Source organism: Phalacrocorax aristotelis, chromosome 2, assembly GCF_949628215.1.
Source record: "Phalacrocorax aristotelis chromosome 2, bGulAri2.1, whole genome shotgun sequence".
Classification (NCBI taxonomy): domain Eukaryota; kingdom Metazoa; phylum Chordata; class Aves; order Suliformes; family Phalacrocoracidae; genus Phalacrocorax; species Phalacrocorax aristotelis.
The window spans coordinates 167,070,254-167,085,586 of record NC_134277.1 but is presented as its reverse complement, the minus strand read 5'-3'; the positions used below and the strand labels follow the sequence as shown (position 1 = coordinate 167,085,586).

At 48.1% G+C, this 15,333-nt stretch overlaps 1 protein-coding gene across 1 annotated transcript in view; it reads left to right on the top strand.

Annotated features, from left to right (window-relative positions):
- Positions 1–15,333, top strand: part of ZC3H3 (zinc finger CCCH-type containing 3) — a 192,638-nt gene that overhangs the window by 118,527 nt on the left and 58,778 nt on the right. Inside the window, exon 5 of the mRNA XM_075085955.1 lies at positions 14,224–14,417. Within this exon, the coding sequence (XP_074942056.1) occupies positions 14,224–14,417 (194 nt within the window). The remainder of the gene's footprint in view (positions 1–14,223; positions 14,418–15,333) is intronic.

Genomic DNA, 15,333 nt, shown 5'->3' with positions numbered 1-15,333 from the left:
GTGTGGGGGTTAAAACCCTGAAAGCACACATCTGCTTTTGGTTTCCTTGTGGCCTCGTGTGCTCCCTTGCGGTGTCTCAAAGCAGACTAGGGTTGATGGCAAGGATGCAGGATGCTCCCATTTGGCTTTCTTGGTTAATTAGGTAGCAAGCATTTCTCTTAAGTTTATTAAAAACCCTCTTCTCTTCCCTGGGTTTCATCTAGTTTAAAAACAACTTCATAGCTTGCTCTTATGGCCTCAAGCTGCGTCAGGGGAGGTTTAGACTGGGTATTAGGAAAAATGTTTTTACTGAAAGAGTGGTCAGGCATTGGAAGAGGCTGCCCAGAGAGGTGGTGGAGTCACCATCCCTGGAGGTTTTCAAAAACCATGTGGACATGGCACTTGAGGGCATGGTTTATGAGACCTGGGGGAGTTGGGTTGATGGTTGGACTTGATGATCCTAGAGGTCTTTTCCAACCTTAATGATTCTATGATTCTATGAAGATGTTTCCAATGGAAGATGGCCATGCTTTTTACCTCCTCCTGGTCCAGGGCTCTCAGTTTTTGGTTGCTCACTGCTGTCTGGCATGTAGCTCAAGTGAAGCTATGGGAGCAAAGTTTCTCACGATGACCCTTGCTGCCCTTCTTGGTGCAGTGACCCCACACCTTTGCCCTCCTCTGAGTGGGCATCCTACGACTCTGCTTGCCTGGGGGAGTGAGGAAAGAGCAAATGGTTTGCATAATTGGAAGATGGTTGAAGAGGGAAGGAGGGCTTAGTCCACTGGGGTGACAAAGAGACTTTTGAAGTCTCCCACAGGTCAAACAGGCTATGTGGTTGCATGGTTGCACCCTTTTTGATGCTCTCCAGACTGCCCCCTGGACAGTCCAGCTCCAACCCTCTCCAGCTGGTACCGAAGTGTGGTGAGCTGCTCTGAAATGGCCTGAACCATCCCTGCCTTCCCCATCTGGCCACGTCAGTCCTTCAATGCAGCAGGTCACGAGGCAGATGCTTTCCTCTGTTCTCCGTGCATGGCACATGGAGCTGGTTTTGCAGCCAGGCTCTTCATCTCTCTCGCAGGAATGAATGGGGTTGCAAACAATAGCAGTGATTCAGCAAACAGGAGTGATTTTGGACAGGGAGAAGAGCTCTCCTCTGTAACACTGCTGTAAGCTCCTTGAGGTGATAATTGTATCTCCTCTGTGTTTTGTAAGGTCCTGGTGTGATTTAAATGCTTTCCCTGGCATATGGGTTCATCCACGCCAAGTGACTGGGATGGTGTGCCCAGCACCGCAGGGCTGGCAAGCGCAGCGTGAAGCCTTTGTTGTGACTTTTCTTGGAGGCGAGCGAGAAATGAAAGGGAGCGCCAGTGTGGGGCTGAAACGCCTTCAAGAGAGCAACGGCAATAAATCCATTGGGAGAAAATTATACCCTAGAGGGAAGGGATGGCAACCAACGGGACTGTGACAGGCTTGAGGAGTGGGCCCATGCAAACCTCTTGAGGTTCAACGTGGCCAAGTGCGAGGTCCTGCACATGGGTTGGGGCAATCACCAGTATTAATACAAATTGGGGGATGAAGAGATTGAGAGCAGTCCCAAAGAGAAGGACTTGGGGGAACTGGTGGGTGAAAAATGGGACATGAGCTGGCAATTTGTGCTTGCAGCTCAGAAAGCCAACGGTATCCTGGGCTGGATCCCCAGCAGCGGGGCCAGCAGGGTGAGGGAGGGGATTCTGCCCCTCTGCTCCGCTCTAAGGAGACCCCCCCAGAGCCCTGCGTCCAGCTCTGGGGTCCCCAGCACAGCACAGACATGGACCTGTTGCAGCAGGTCCGAAGGAGGGACACGGAAATGGTGCGAGGGCTGGAACCCCTCTGGTGGGGAGAGAGGCTGGGAGAGTTGGGGTTGTTCAGCCTGGGGAAGAGAAGGCTGCGGGGAGACCTTCTTGTGGCTTTTCAGTACCTAACGGGGCTGATAAGAAAGATGGGGGCAGACTTTTTAATGAAGCCTGAAGCAATAGGCCAAGGGTTAATGGTTTTAAACTGAAAGATGGTAGGTTTAGGTAGGACTTGAAGGATGAAGTTTTTTTCCGCTGGGGGCAGTAAGACACTGTCCCAGGTTGTCCAGAGAGGTGGGAGATGCTCCATCCTTGGGAGAGTTTAAGGTCATGTTAGGGCTTTGAGCAACCTGATGTAGTGGGAGATGTCCCTGCCCATGGTGTGTGTGGGGTTGGTCTAGACGAGCTTGAAAGGTCCCTCCCAACCCAAACCGTTCAATGATTCTATGAAATGTTCTCCATCAGTTTAGTGCAAGGTTGGCTGTAAGTTTTACAGCCCTTTGAGAACGCACTGCAAGAAGACTGGGATATTATTTTCATATCTGGGTCTTTCCGAGCGTAATTATTGGAGGAGAGAACTTCTCCGGCCTCTGTGAGGACTGGAAGGAAGAGCCATCGTGCCTATGGAATATGGACATTGGGGGAAGCCACAAAAAAACCCTCAACAGCCCTGCATTGCGGGTATAATCAAATGGTTCTTATACAACATGCAGCCATAAAAATGACTGTGATGGTTTTGATTGCAGGATGAAGTAATGGGTTGAACTGTGAAGAAGAAATCCATTTAGATAGCTTTGATAATAGCATTGGCAACGGCATGGAGGAGGAGCCAAAAGCTTTTAAACAGATGGAGGAAATATTAAATGTTTCAAAGGCAGTTTGTATTCTTTGCCGACGTTCCAGGTGGCTTTGCTGTTGGTGTTACAGCTTCTACGGTGACGACTGTGGCATGTGGGGTGAAAAATGGCTGGCTGGCTGAGCCCAGAGAGTTGTGGTGAATGGAGCTAAATCCAGTTGGCAGCTGGTCAAGAGCGGGGTTCCCCAGGGCTCAGTGTTGGGGTCAGTCTTGTTTAGTATCTTTATCAATGATCTGGATGAGGGAATTGAGCATGCCCTCAATAAGTTTGCAGAAGACAACGAGTTGGGCAGGAGTATGGATCTGCTCAAGTGTAGGAAAGCTCTGCAGAGGGATCTGGACAGGCAGAAGCCAACTGTATGAGGTTTAACAAGGCCAAGTGCCGGGTCCTGCCCTTGGGTCACACCAACCCCAGGCAACGCTCCAGGCCTGGGGCAGAGGGGCTGGGAAGTGCCCGGCGGAGAAGGCCCTGGGGGTGCTGGCTGACAGCCGGCTGGGCATGAGCCAGCAGTGCCCAGGTGGCCAAGGAGGCCACCAGCCCCCGGGCTTGTGTCAGCACTGGTGTGGCCAGCAGGAGCCGGGCAGGGATGGGGCCCCTGTGCTCGGCCCTGGGGAGGCCCCACCTCGAGTGCTGGGCTCAGGTTTGGGCCCCTCGGGACAAGAAGGGCCTTGAGGGGCTGGAGCGTGTCCAGAGAAGGGCAGCAGAGCTGGGGCAGGGTCTGGAGCACAAGTGTGCTGGGGGGCGGCTGAGGGAGCTGGGGGGGTTTAGCCTGGAGAAGAGGAGGCTGAGGGGAGCCCTTCTCACTCTCTGCAGCTGCCTGAGAGGACAGTGTAAGTGAGGTGGTGGTTGGTCTCTTCTTCCAGTAACAAGCGATAGGACAAGAGGAAACAGCCTGAAGCTGCATCAGGGGAGGTTTAGTTTGGATAGTAGGACAAATACCTTTACTGGAAGAGTGGTCAGGCATTGTAAGAGACTGCCCAGAGAGGTGGGGGAATCACCATCCCTGGAGGTGTTCAAAAACCATGTAGACACGGCACTTCAGGGCATGGTTTAGGAAGGCTGGTGGTGTTGGGTTGGTGGTTGGCCTTGCTGATCCGAGAGGTCTTTTCCAACCTTAATGATTCTATGATTCTATTCAATGTGGAAGCATGCTCGGGCAAGGGGAGGACAGGGGCCTGTGCTGCCGGGGCTGCCGAGGGAGGTCAGTGGATCTGTCATGCCAAAAATGGCACAAATTGACTGTGTCAGGTTGGCTGATCATCTGCTCGTCCACCATATCACCATCTTACATCAGCACTACCCACCAAGCAAGCCATCCCATCCCCATTATTTCAGCCCTATACATGTGGCCGCACAGCACCATCGCAGCTCACTCTGATTTAATTGCTGAGATTAGGAGTAATTAGGGTTTAAATCCATGAGCTGGAAACCCTTGCTTTCAATTGTCAGGTCTAGTCTTGTTGCCCGTGTTTATTCACCAGCTGTTTTTCTGGAGGAATCTTTACTTTTGTTGGTTGGTAACCATTCTAATGTACTTGCAACTATTTTTCTTTCACAAGTCAGGAGGATTTATTAGGTAGGTACATCTTTATTTAGGCAATTAGGTACCTTAATAGGTACTCATTGAGGTTGGTATTTTTTCTCTGGTTTTGAAAATGGTAAATGAGATCTGTGCTGCATTGTTTTTTTTTTTCTTGAGATTAACATTAAGCTGCATTTGAATGGAAATTCAGGTTCAATTGAACAAAATTACAATAGTTTTTGAAAGTGTTTCATAATTAGAACTAATTATTGAAAGTAGAGAATTGTTTACGGATAAATTAACAGGTTATTCCTGGTCACTATGTATTTAAAACTAATGGATCCCCTGTATTTATGTTTGTATATTGGAAGAAGACGTGGTTTTCTATTTTTCAATTTATGTTCGCTTTTTCAACCTCAAATATCATAGTGAGCGGACTAAATTATTTGAGTAATGGAAATCCGGTTCTTTAAATAAATTAGGTCTTAAAGTAGAAAGTGTTTATTTGAGATTTAATCTTTTATTTTTAAGAAGAAAACAATAATGATGATATAAATTCCCTAAATCAAGCATTTAAAAGAAATTACTTGGTTTTTTCTGTGGGTTTGGGATCTTCAAGCAGGTGGGGATAGAGGCGTTATGGGAGATCAGAGCGGCTTCTGATGGGAACTGGTGCTGGAGCTCGGAGAGCTGCTGGCATATTTGAGGAGCACTTTTAAGCCCAAATCCTGTGGTTTGTTCTGCTGCATGCTAAGGATAGAGGATGTTGTGTTTTGTTTTGGGGTTTTTTTTAAAACTATTTCTCCCAAATCAGGGTTTTGCATTGCCACCAGGGTGGCTTGGAGTGGACGAGGTCCCTCCTGCCTTTCCGCTCCTTGATGCTGTCCATAACTGTTGCCCTGGTTATGATCTGCTCTTTCCTCAGGAATCAAATGCCAGCATGCAAATGTGATTTCTTACTATATAAGGATTACTTAAAAAAAATAAGCTAAACCTAAAGAAGATATCCAGGAGTAAAAGAAAACCATCCTTTAAGAGCCACTTGTATTGCCTTCAGCGCCAAGAAATCCTCTCCGTTTCAGCTGGCTGAAATGCCGTTGGGATGCTCTTGCTCTGCTCTTGGTTTTGTGTTTAATTTTTATACATCAGATACTCTAATATTTCGAGTGCCAGTGCATTTATGCAGGTGTTTGTGTGGGTTTTTTGGATCAGATAGTCTCGTGTGTTGAGTGCATGCTCGTGTGCATAGCTTGAGGGTGTTAAATCTGAGCATCTCCTATAGCTCCTGCTGTGTGGCGGGGCGAGGGTGGCTAACCCTCGCTTTCCACATTGGCTTGGAAACCTCCTGGTTTTCTGATCTATTTAAGAGGGGAACATATTTCAGTAGCAGCGTTTGCTGGCTCCTGGCTGAAGGTTTGGTGGTTTTCCTCCATTGTGATCAGCTTCCCTGTGTTGAAGGCAAGAAAGGCTCATTGAGCTGGGCATCAACTGACTGTTGACTCCACGTTGTGTCGCTGAGACCTTTTCTCCCTCTTGGTCCAGTTTCGCTTTGGGTTTACCGCTCTCTTGGAAGAAACGTTTCCATTTCCCAAGTGATGTGAAGTTGGTCTTGCAGAAGAGGCTGGAGGAAGGACCCAATATTTCCATTTCCCAAGCGACGGGAATTTGTTCAAACAGAAAATACTGGAGGAAATTTTGTATCAGAAATAGTGTGGCCAGCAGGACTAGGGCAGTGATCGTCCCTTTGTGCTCGGCACTGGGGAGGCCCCACCTTGAGTACTCTATTCAGTTTTGGGCCCCTCGGGACAAGAAGGCCCTTGAGGGGCTGGAGCGTGTCCAGAGAAGGGCAGCGGGGCTGGGGCAGGGTCTGGAGCACAAGTGTGCTGGGGGGCGGCTGAGGGAGCTGGTGGGGTTTAGCCTGGAGAAGAGGAGGCTGAGGGGAGCCCTTCTCGCTCTCTGCAGCTGCCTGAGAGGGGCTGGAGTGAGGGGGGGGGTTGGTCTCTGCTCCCAAGTCACTAGTAATAGAACAAGAGGAAATGGCCTCAAGTTGCGTCAGGGGAGGTTTAGATTGGATATTAGGACAGATTTCTTTACCAAAAGGGTTATCAAGCACTGGAACAGGCTGCCCAGGGAAGGGGTCGAGTCACCATCTTGGGAGATATTTAAAAGACGTGTAAATGTGGCGCTCAGGGACATGGCTTAGTGGTGGACTTGGCAATGTTAGGTTGGTGGTCGGACTCAGTGATCTTAAAGGTCTCTTCCAACCAAAATGATTCTATGATTCTATGAAGGACACAGTAGCTTGATGTTTAATCATGGGAAAGAGAATAAGAATAATCAGACATGGTCAACATGAGTATTTATGAAGCAACAGCATGAAATGGCCAGACTTGGGCAAAGTTGCTGCTGCTCTGAGGGATTCAAGGGAAGAGCCCAGATCTCAACTTGCAGAGTGTCTTTGTCAGCCCAGGACGTCCCCCTGTAATATTTTTAGTGCCAGAAGCTGCGATTTTCCCATTGCGCTTGGCCCCGGTGTCGGCGGTGGACCTCCGACAGCTACGATGCTGTATTTAAACATTTTTATAGCGTTCCCCTACCCCCTTTTCATTAAAAATTTTTCTTCCCCTGTCCACCCTGGGGGTGGGGGAAAGACAACCCTCAACCTTGTGTAGTCAAGGTTATGGCGATAAATTCTGTAGCATTGTCACTTCTATTCGGAGTAAATTGGCTGGCCGCTTTCGGGCTGAAGGGAAGATAATTTGCTGTAGTATTTCAAATGGATTAGAAATGGATTTGAAGGGAAAGTTCATGCCTCCCATTACAAAGGCTAGAAAGAAGACTATCTTAAGGCACTGTTCACACTCTGGCCTTCATTATCCACGCTTAATACCTTTCCTATTTTCCAGCGTTAATGAAATTTCCTGCCGGAGCGGGCCTTCTGGACGGACGGGAGGACTCTTTAGATCCGCGGGCTTGTGCGGCAGAAAGGGAATTACAAGCCCCTCATGTCGAGGGGCCGGCGTATTCTTCAGGTCCTTGGCCCGGCTATTATCTCATTAATTTTATCCTCTTTTCTCAGTACAGTTCATTTCCAAAGGCCGTCCTTTCCATTAGGGTAACAATTCAACGGAGAGCTGTGACACCACTGCCGATGAAAAGCGACAGGGTGTTCGGTGTGGCTCCTTGCCCTCCGTTACAGCCATCCTTCCCCTCGCCCACCTCGCCGGTGGCTTTCTCCTGCCGCTGCCGGGTCGGATGTCACTAATGGGGAGGGGGATACACACCGGTGGTTGTGTTGGGGCTACACACCCGCTTGGGAGCAACAACTTCTCTTAAGAGGAAAATAGAGGTTTCCTACGGGTGAAGGTTGGGCAATTAAGTTTCCCCCCCCACTCTTCTGTGTGGCCTTAGGTTCCACCATGATCTTTTGATATAAAACGTACTTTACCTTCAATTTTACATCTGTTATGGCTCCTATAATATACGTAAATATAATCATTATTCTAATTAATAGAATAAATAATGAATATAATAAGTATTCTAAGAAATTATACCCTATAAAACAAAAGATGTGGCAAAAGCTGAGCCCAACATGTGCATTCAGCTGCCGAAATCCCCCGCGAAGCATTGCCGGTGATTCCCAGTGGGCGGCGTCTCATCTCCCGTTGCGTTTGCATCGGGACCCCCCGCGACGGCATGAACATTTACAGACAGGGGTCCACCAGCCCCGGGCATACCCCCCTGCAAAGTTGCACCTCCAATTTCCAGGGAGTGAAGGGTGGAGGAGGCAGCCTCTGAGGTTAAAGTGGAATAAATAGAAATAAAAATAGTGAAGCGCCCTGGGGAGGTGTTTTAAGGTGGCTTATTGGGACCCGCGGCACCCATGGTGGGGATAACCCCCATTAACATTGACTTTTTAGACAGTAGGGTTTCCACATGAGGAGCTGGCCTGGTGTAGAGCCTCCGCAGAGGCTGAGGGTGCTGGGGACATCCCTGCTCAGGCATTTCCACCACCCAATGGAGGTGGTCAAGCCCCCAGAGCACTCAAGGTGAGCCACTGGTTGAGACTTTAGTCTGGTGGCACTTGGGGCTTTGGCAGTCTGAGGCGATGCTCTGCCAAAGCTTTGCTTGGAGACCACCTAGATGGTCGTTTTTCTACGTCAAAAAAGCAACGACTACAAGTTGGATGGGGTTCAGTCCCACTCCCTTTGCAAAGTGAGATGCTTTTTGATGCCCTCTTCCAAAATCCTTGGAATTATCCCAGCGGGCACGTCCTTAATGGGTGATGCAGCACCCACGGTCCCACGCGTCTGGGGCTTGACCAACCCTAAGGACTGCCGGAGAGGAGAGCATGCCGCTGCCCGCATCGCTGCTGCGCTCCTCTTATACTGGCTTTTTTTTTTTTTTTTTTATTAATATTGCTTTATAAAAGTATAAAACGTTTTATAATCTGCAGCTGTTGCTGTTTGCTTGGCAGCTGCTACCTGCCTTGCTCTCTGCTCACATACCAGGGGTCAGATGCCACCGGGTAATAACTCTTGATAAATGGTGACTTTCTAACAAGGAGCGCCGGAGTGTGCAACCGCTTCAATGGGTTGAGTGAGTGCAGCAAAGCGAGAAAATAAATATCCTGAGGATTTGGGCGATTCAACCAGCACAGGTCTTAAACTGGTGCTTAAACCAGCGCTGTTTAGGCTGAGGCGGCGTGAGCAGCCCCTGGGGCTGCGCACGACTTGGGTTTGGTTGGATTTTATTGATATTGCAGCCGTAAGAGGGGTTATTTTTTTTCCTCCCTACATTTTTTATTCTGCACCCGGCTGATGTTTTTCCAAGGAAGCGCACCGAGGATAGGAGCAGTTCTCGAAGTTATTGTTTGAGGCAGAAAAACGCGGCGCTGGAGAGGTAGCAAGTGATGCTGTGGGCCGTCCGCCCGTGCCCGGAGAAGCGGGGAGGGTTTTGGGTGTGCCAAGGCCGGGTTGGTTAGGGGCAGCCAAGGAGAACCGGAGCCCGTGCAGAAGCTTCTTGTTTGGAGCGTGCTGTTGGTGTAGCTTTGGTGTGCCGTGGGTTCTAGGGTTGGGCTGTCACGAGATATGAGGCCCGGATATTATTTCCCATCTATACATGCACATATGTATATGTGTGTCTATATATAATAATCTAATGTATATTATTAAATAGACATATGTTTATATTCTGTATATTGAAATATATATTAACTATAGATAATATGTATAGATACGTAGATAGAGATATTTATATAGCTATAGGTATGGATAGAGATTATCTATGTAGATATAGATATGGATATAGAGACAGAGACATCTATATGGATACCTGTTTCTATATATCTATATAGATATTATCTACAGATAATATATTTCAATATATATTGAATATTTCTAGATATGTAGATAGAAATAATCTTTATAGATATAGAGATTATATACCTAGATCTATATACAGATATCTCTATATAATATAGAATCTATAGAGAGAGATTATATATCTCTATTGGTATAGAATTTCTATATAGATATAGAGATTATAGATAGATATATTAAATAGAGGCTTATATATAAATCATAGATACATAAGACATATTACATGTCTATTTATACCTATATATCTATATACCTATATTTCTATTATATATATTGTTAGATTATATGTATCTCTAGATATCTCTCTATATATCACTTTTCATATATATATTCATAAATATGTGTGTGTGTTTATCTATGTAATGGGATGTCTCTGCTAAATGGAAGGGAGGGAGGAAGGCTTTGATCTGGCGCTTTGGATTTGGGGCAGTAACAAGGTTTTGCTCCCGACGGAGCCGGGGCTGCGAGTGCCCTCCCCTCCTCCATTTATAGATTGATAATTCAATATATGTATTTAGTATATATATTCAATAAAGTATATATATTCAATAATATCTAGACATAATTGATAGTTAATAATATATAGATTTTATATTCGTATCTATATATTATTATATATAATCTATAGATAATATATTTTAATATCAGTATTCAGTATATATTCAATAATATGTATATCTATGTATAGCTATACCTATATCTATAGACACAACATTTGGACTTGATTATCCTAGAGGTCTTTTCTGACCTTAATGATTCTATATATAGATATATATTATCCACAGATTTTATATATATATATATATATTAATATATATAATTGCATATATGCAATACCTATATATTTTATAGTAAAATATATTTAAAATATATAATCTGTACTACACACATGAAATATATATATAATATACATGATGCATATATACACATACTTATGAAATAACATCCAGGCCTCACATCTCGATCAGTAACATTTTATAGGCATTCTTCCATGTTTTCTGTGTCAAAACCAACATAAATACATCTCCGGTCACTAACCGACCCCCTGCGTGTATCAGGGACGGCGGATACAGCAAGCGAATGCCCGGTCTCTGCCTGTTGTTCGGACGGTTCCCTTCGCAGTCAGCAGTTCCGGCTGCTTCTGTCCTGCGGACTCGGGAGTTTTCAGGAGGCTTTTTTCCAACTGTGTTTGCTGAAGAAGACTTTACAGAACCTCCTTGAAGGGGTTGATGCTTAAAAGTGTTGGGAAAACAGGAGCCCAAAAGCCACCGGCGCTGCAGATCCCGTGGATGGTGGCGTGGAGCATCCCGGAGCGCTGCTGGAGCTGCTTCAGCAGGAGGAAGAGGAGGAGGGGGAGAGCTTGAGCTGGGATGGGTCTTGGTGTCTCAGCGGTGGTGGTGCTTTGCTATATTCCAATACCTTTGTTAGAATCATAGAATCATGGAGTGGTTTAGAGGCGACTAGCAAACTCCCCAGAGGGAAGCAGACTGAGAGAAGAGGATGGCTCCCATCCTCCAGCTGGGTTCGTAGAGATGGGCCAGTGTTGCACAGCAAATCATAGAATCACAGAATCATAGAGTGGTTTGGGTTGGAAGGGAACTTAAAGGTCATCCAGTCTAACCCCCTGCAGTGAGCAGGGACAGCTTCAACTAGATCAGGTTGCTCAGAGCCCCGTCCAACCTGACCTGGGATGTTCCCAGGGATGGGGCATCGACCACCTCTCGGGGCAACCTGGGCCACTGTCTCACAACCCTCAGCATAAAACATTTCTTCCTTAGATCTAGTCTGAATCTCCCCTCTTTTAGTTTAAAACCATTTCACCTTGTCCTGTCGCTGCAGGCCCTGCTAAAAAGCCTGTCCCCATCTTTATCAGCCCCCTTTAAGTACTAAGAGGCTGCAATAAGGTCTCCCCGCAGCCTTCTCTTCCCCAGGCTGAGCAACCCCAACTCTCCCAGCCTCTCTCCCCACCAGAGGGGTTCCAGCCCTCGCACCATTTCCGTGTCCCTCCTCTGGACCTGCTGCAACAGGTCCGTGTCTGTGCTGTGCTGGGGACCCCAGAGCTGGACGCAGGGCTCCGGGGGGGTCTCACCAGATCAGAGCAGAGGGGCAGAATCCCCTCCCTCGCCCTGCTGTCATTCGATACTCGATATAATTTTTATTGGCTGCATTAGGCCACTGTTACAGCCACAAGACCTTTCTCCAGGTCCTACAGCCAACGCTGGCTGCAACCTTGGGCTTGCAGAGGTTTGCTGTGAGCTACCAGCTGGTCCACGGGTGGCCCTAGTGTCCCTCCCATCATCGGTACCTTCAGACAACAATGCCACCACTGTGGCTCTTTGCCAGTAACCTGGTTTTGTAAAAATGAAGACTTGATGTTCCTCTCTGGAGCGGTTTCAGAGGACCAAGCCCTTGGGGAAACGGGAACCGGGGCAGCAGCTTCTTTGTGCCCCATCCCCTCTGCGAAAACCAGGCAGCGATTCTCTGAGCGCGGTAGCCAGTGGCAACAGCCCGCTGAAATGAATAGGCTGTCATGCTAAGCACTAAGAAATGTAACTATTACATTTTACAATTCTCTTTTTCTTTGCAGCACATGTTCATTTAAAGGTAATGCTCTCCGGGGTTTGCATTCTGCTGATAGGATAGCAGGATCTTAATTTACAGATATTCTCCAGTAATGCGCGGTTTATATACGTTCTGCTAATAGCATTATGAGCATAGTTTGGACTAATACAAAATTAGAGCTCTAATTTGCATAAACAAATTACTGTTTGGATTAGCGCTAAATGGGGAAGACGACTGATATTTGAGGAGATTTGATTTGGCTGCAACAGCTCTGTTTGTATAACAGCGTATGTACGAAAATGAGCTGGGTGGCTCCGCGCGGGTTGGGAGGGGGGTGGGATGGTGCAGGAGATGCCAGGTCATGAACTGGAGAGGTTTTTGGTGGCAGTTGAGCCTCTCTGGGACATATTTGTCCCCAGGATGTTACTTCAGAGCTTACTGATCCTTTGGAATAACTTCATGGGCAGCAACAACTGGATCACAGGTCCCTACCTGTCGCCATCTCGCTGCCTTGCTACAGGGTTTGTGGATGTAGGGGAGAGACGGGGAAGTGTAAGAGGGTCCCCACCGCTGCCCACTCGTCCCTGCTTGGGTTCCAGCATCCACTCCAGGTGACAGACGGGGGAGGGCAGCACTCTTGGGCAACTCATCCCATGCAGGGATGTAGCAAAACCATTGCAAAAGCCGGATTTGGGGAAGGAAATAATCATAGAATCATTGAGGTTGGAAAAGACCTGTAGGATCATCAAGTCACCAACCCAACACCACCAAGCCTCCTAAACCGTGCCCTGAAGTGCCGTGTCTACATGGTTTTTGAACACCCCCAGGGACGCTGACTCCCCCACCTCTCTGGGCAGCCTCTTACAATGCCTGACTGCTCTTCCAGTAATACATTTTTCCTAATATCCAATCTAAACCTCCCCTGACGCAGCTTACAGGCTGTTTCCTCTCGTCCTATCGCTTCCTACTGGGAGAAGAGACCAACCCCCACCTCACTTACACCCTCCTTTCAGACAGTTGAGGAGAGCAAGAAAGTCTCCCCTCAGCCTCCTCTTCTCCAGGCTAAACCCCCCCAGCCCCCTCAGCCGCCCCCCAGCACACTTGTGCTCCAGACCCTGCCCCAGCCCCGCTGCCCTTCTCTGGACACGCTCCAGCCCCTCAAGGGCCTTCTTGTCCTGAGGGGCCCAAACCTGAGCCCAGCACTCGAGGTGGGGCCTCCCCAGGGCCGAGCACAGGGGCCCCATCCCTGCCCGGCTCCTGCTGGCCACACCAGTGCTGACGCAAGCCCGGGGGCTGGTGGCCTGCTTGGCCACCCGGGCACTGCTGGCTCATGCCCAGCCGCTGTCAGCCAGCACCCCCAGGGCCTTCTCCGCCGGGCACTTCCCAGCCCCTCTGCCCCAGGCCTGGGGCGTTGCCTGGGGTAATAATATGAAAAGTTACATTACCTAATAATAATTATGATACCAAAAATATCAACGTTTATGGAGCTCTTTAGAACTTGGCTAAGCTCAGGGGAGGTTCCCACTTTGTGGGATTGCATCCGCATTTCTTTCTCTGTTTGCAGCTAGGGTTGGAGCTGCAAGCCACGGGTGCGAGATGGGGCGTCAGCCCCGGCTGCCTGGGCTCACCTGGATCCCATTTCAGGTGCATTAGGCTGTCTCTTAAGAAGCCACATGCCAGCAGTGCGGATCGAAGCCGTGCTGTGTGCGAGGCATTGAGGTTGATGCAAATATCTGATGAGTTTAGGGACAAACACCTTTGCTGTGCCCCAGCAGGCTATGGTTGGGTGGGGACCTCACCTTCAGCGTGTGGTCTCTTCTCCTGTGGCATTGCCCTGGGGGAGCTGAGGGAAAGAAAGGCTTTTTGTTGCATGGGGGAAGCGGTACTAGGGGGAGAGTCCTTAAAGGTTGTTTTTTTAGGTGTAAATAATGGGGGATCAGAGATTTTTCTCTCTCTACAGCAAGAGCATCCCTGGTTCTTCCCTGCATCACCTTCATCCTCAGGCAGCTGAGGGTTTGCTCACAAAGCAGCAGCTCCTTGTGATATCTTCCCTAGTTTGGGCTTACCTTGACTTTATCGTTTTCTTGCAGATCCCCGCTCTTAAACCAAACGCGCTCATCGCCTCAAGGTGGCAAGTCCCAGCACGTGCAACAGAGATGGAGGAGCAAAGGCTATCGCTGCATTGGCGGGGTGATGTACCGAGTGTCGGCAAATAAACTCTCCAAGACTTCCAGCACCCCTGGCCGGGGCAGAGACCTGAGCACCAAGAGCCCTGGCAGAGCAGGTGAGCAGCAAGAATTTGTCCCGGTCTGCATCCAAAATCCGTTGATGTCCCACCTTCAGCGTTGAGGTCGGCTTTTAGCTGCTTACTCCCAGCCCGCGCGTTGCAGCTCATCCTCTGGCCTCACAGGAGCCCAGGCACAAAGGTGATGGGCATCCCATCGTTGCCAAATCGCATCCCTCGGCTCTTCATGATGTAGCACTGAAGGGAAAATAATGTAGAAAAACTAAAGGTTTCAGAAAATTGAGGTTTTTCTTAACTCGGGCTTAGTTCAAGCTTGTAGAGACATGCCGTTAAACTTGTTTATTTAACATGAGCAAAGTCTTGGGCAGCTTCAAACCACAAGGTTAAACGTATTTGAGATGCTCGTCGGATGAGTTCAGTATTGGCCTAAGGAAGACGGGAGGATCATTCTGCAGATAACTCTGAAAGAGGCGTTTCGACACAGTTATTGGCTTTACATTTAACTTCTGTTAAATCTGCGTTTCAGCTCCTCTTGTACTTGATACCTCAAGTATGGCTTTTAGGAGAGGCCAGGTTTTTAACTCTTGCTTAAAGTATTTATTTAAGTTTGTACTTAGGGTCAAATATTTTTGCTGTGTAACTGCTTCATTGATATATTTTGGGGAGAGTTGTGCTGGGAAAGGCAAAGCCAATGGCTTCGTGCTATTGTTTTTCTTTGCTGGAAGGATGAAGGGTGCAGAGACAAGTACATTTGTGGATGATGCTATAAATGAAGCGATTTAATGCCAAAGTCATTTTATAGGTGGTGGGAAAGTGGATGAAGAGAGGCAATAAATAGCGCAGGGTCATTGAGAGGTGCAGCCTCCGAAACTGCCGGCACCCCGATTCATGTGAGCATTATGGGGCGTCCTGGGTAGTTTTAAACCCACGAAAGAACAGGGATTAGGAGGGAAGG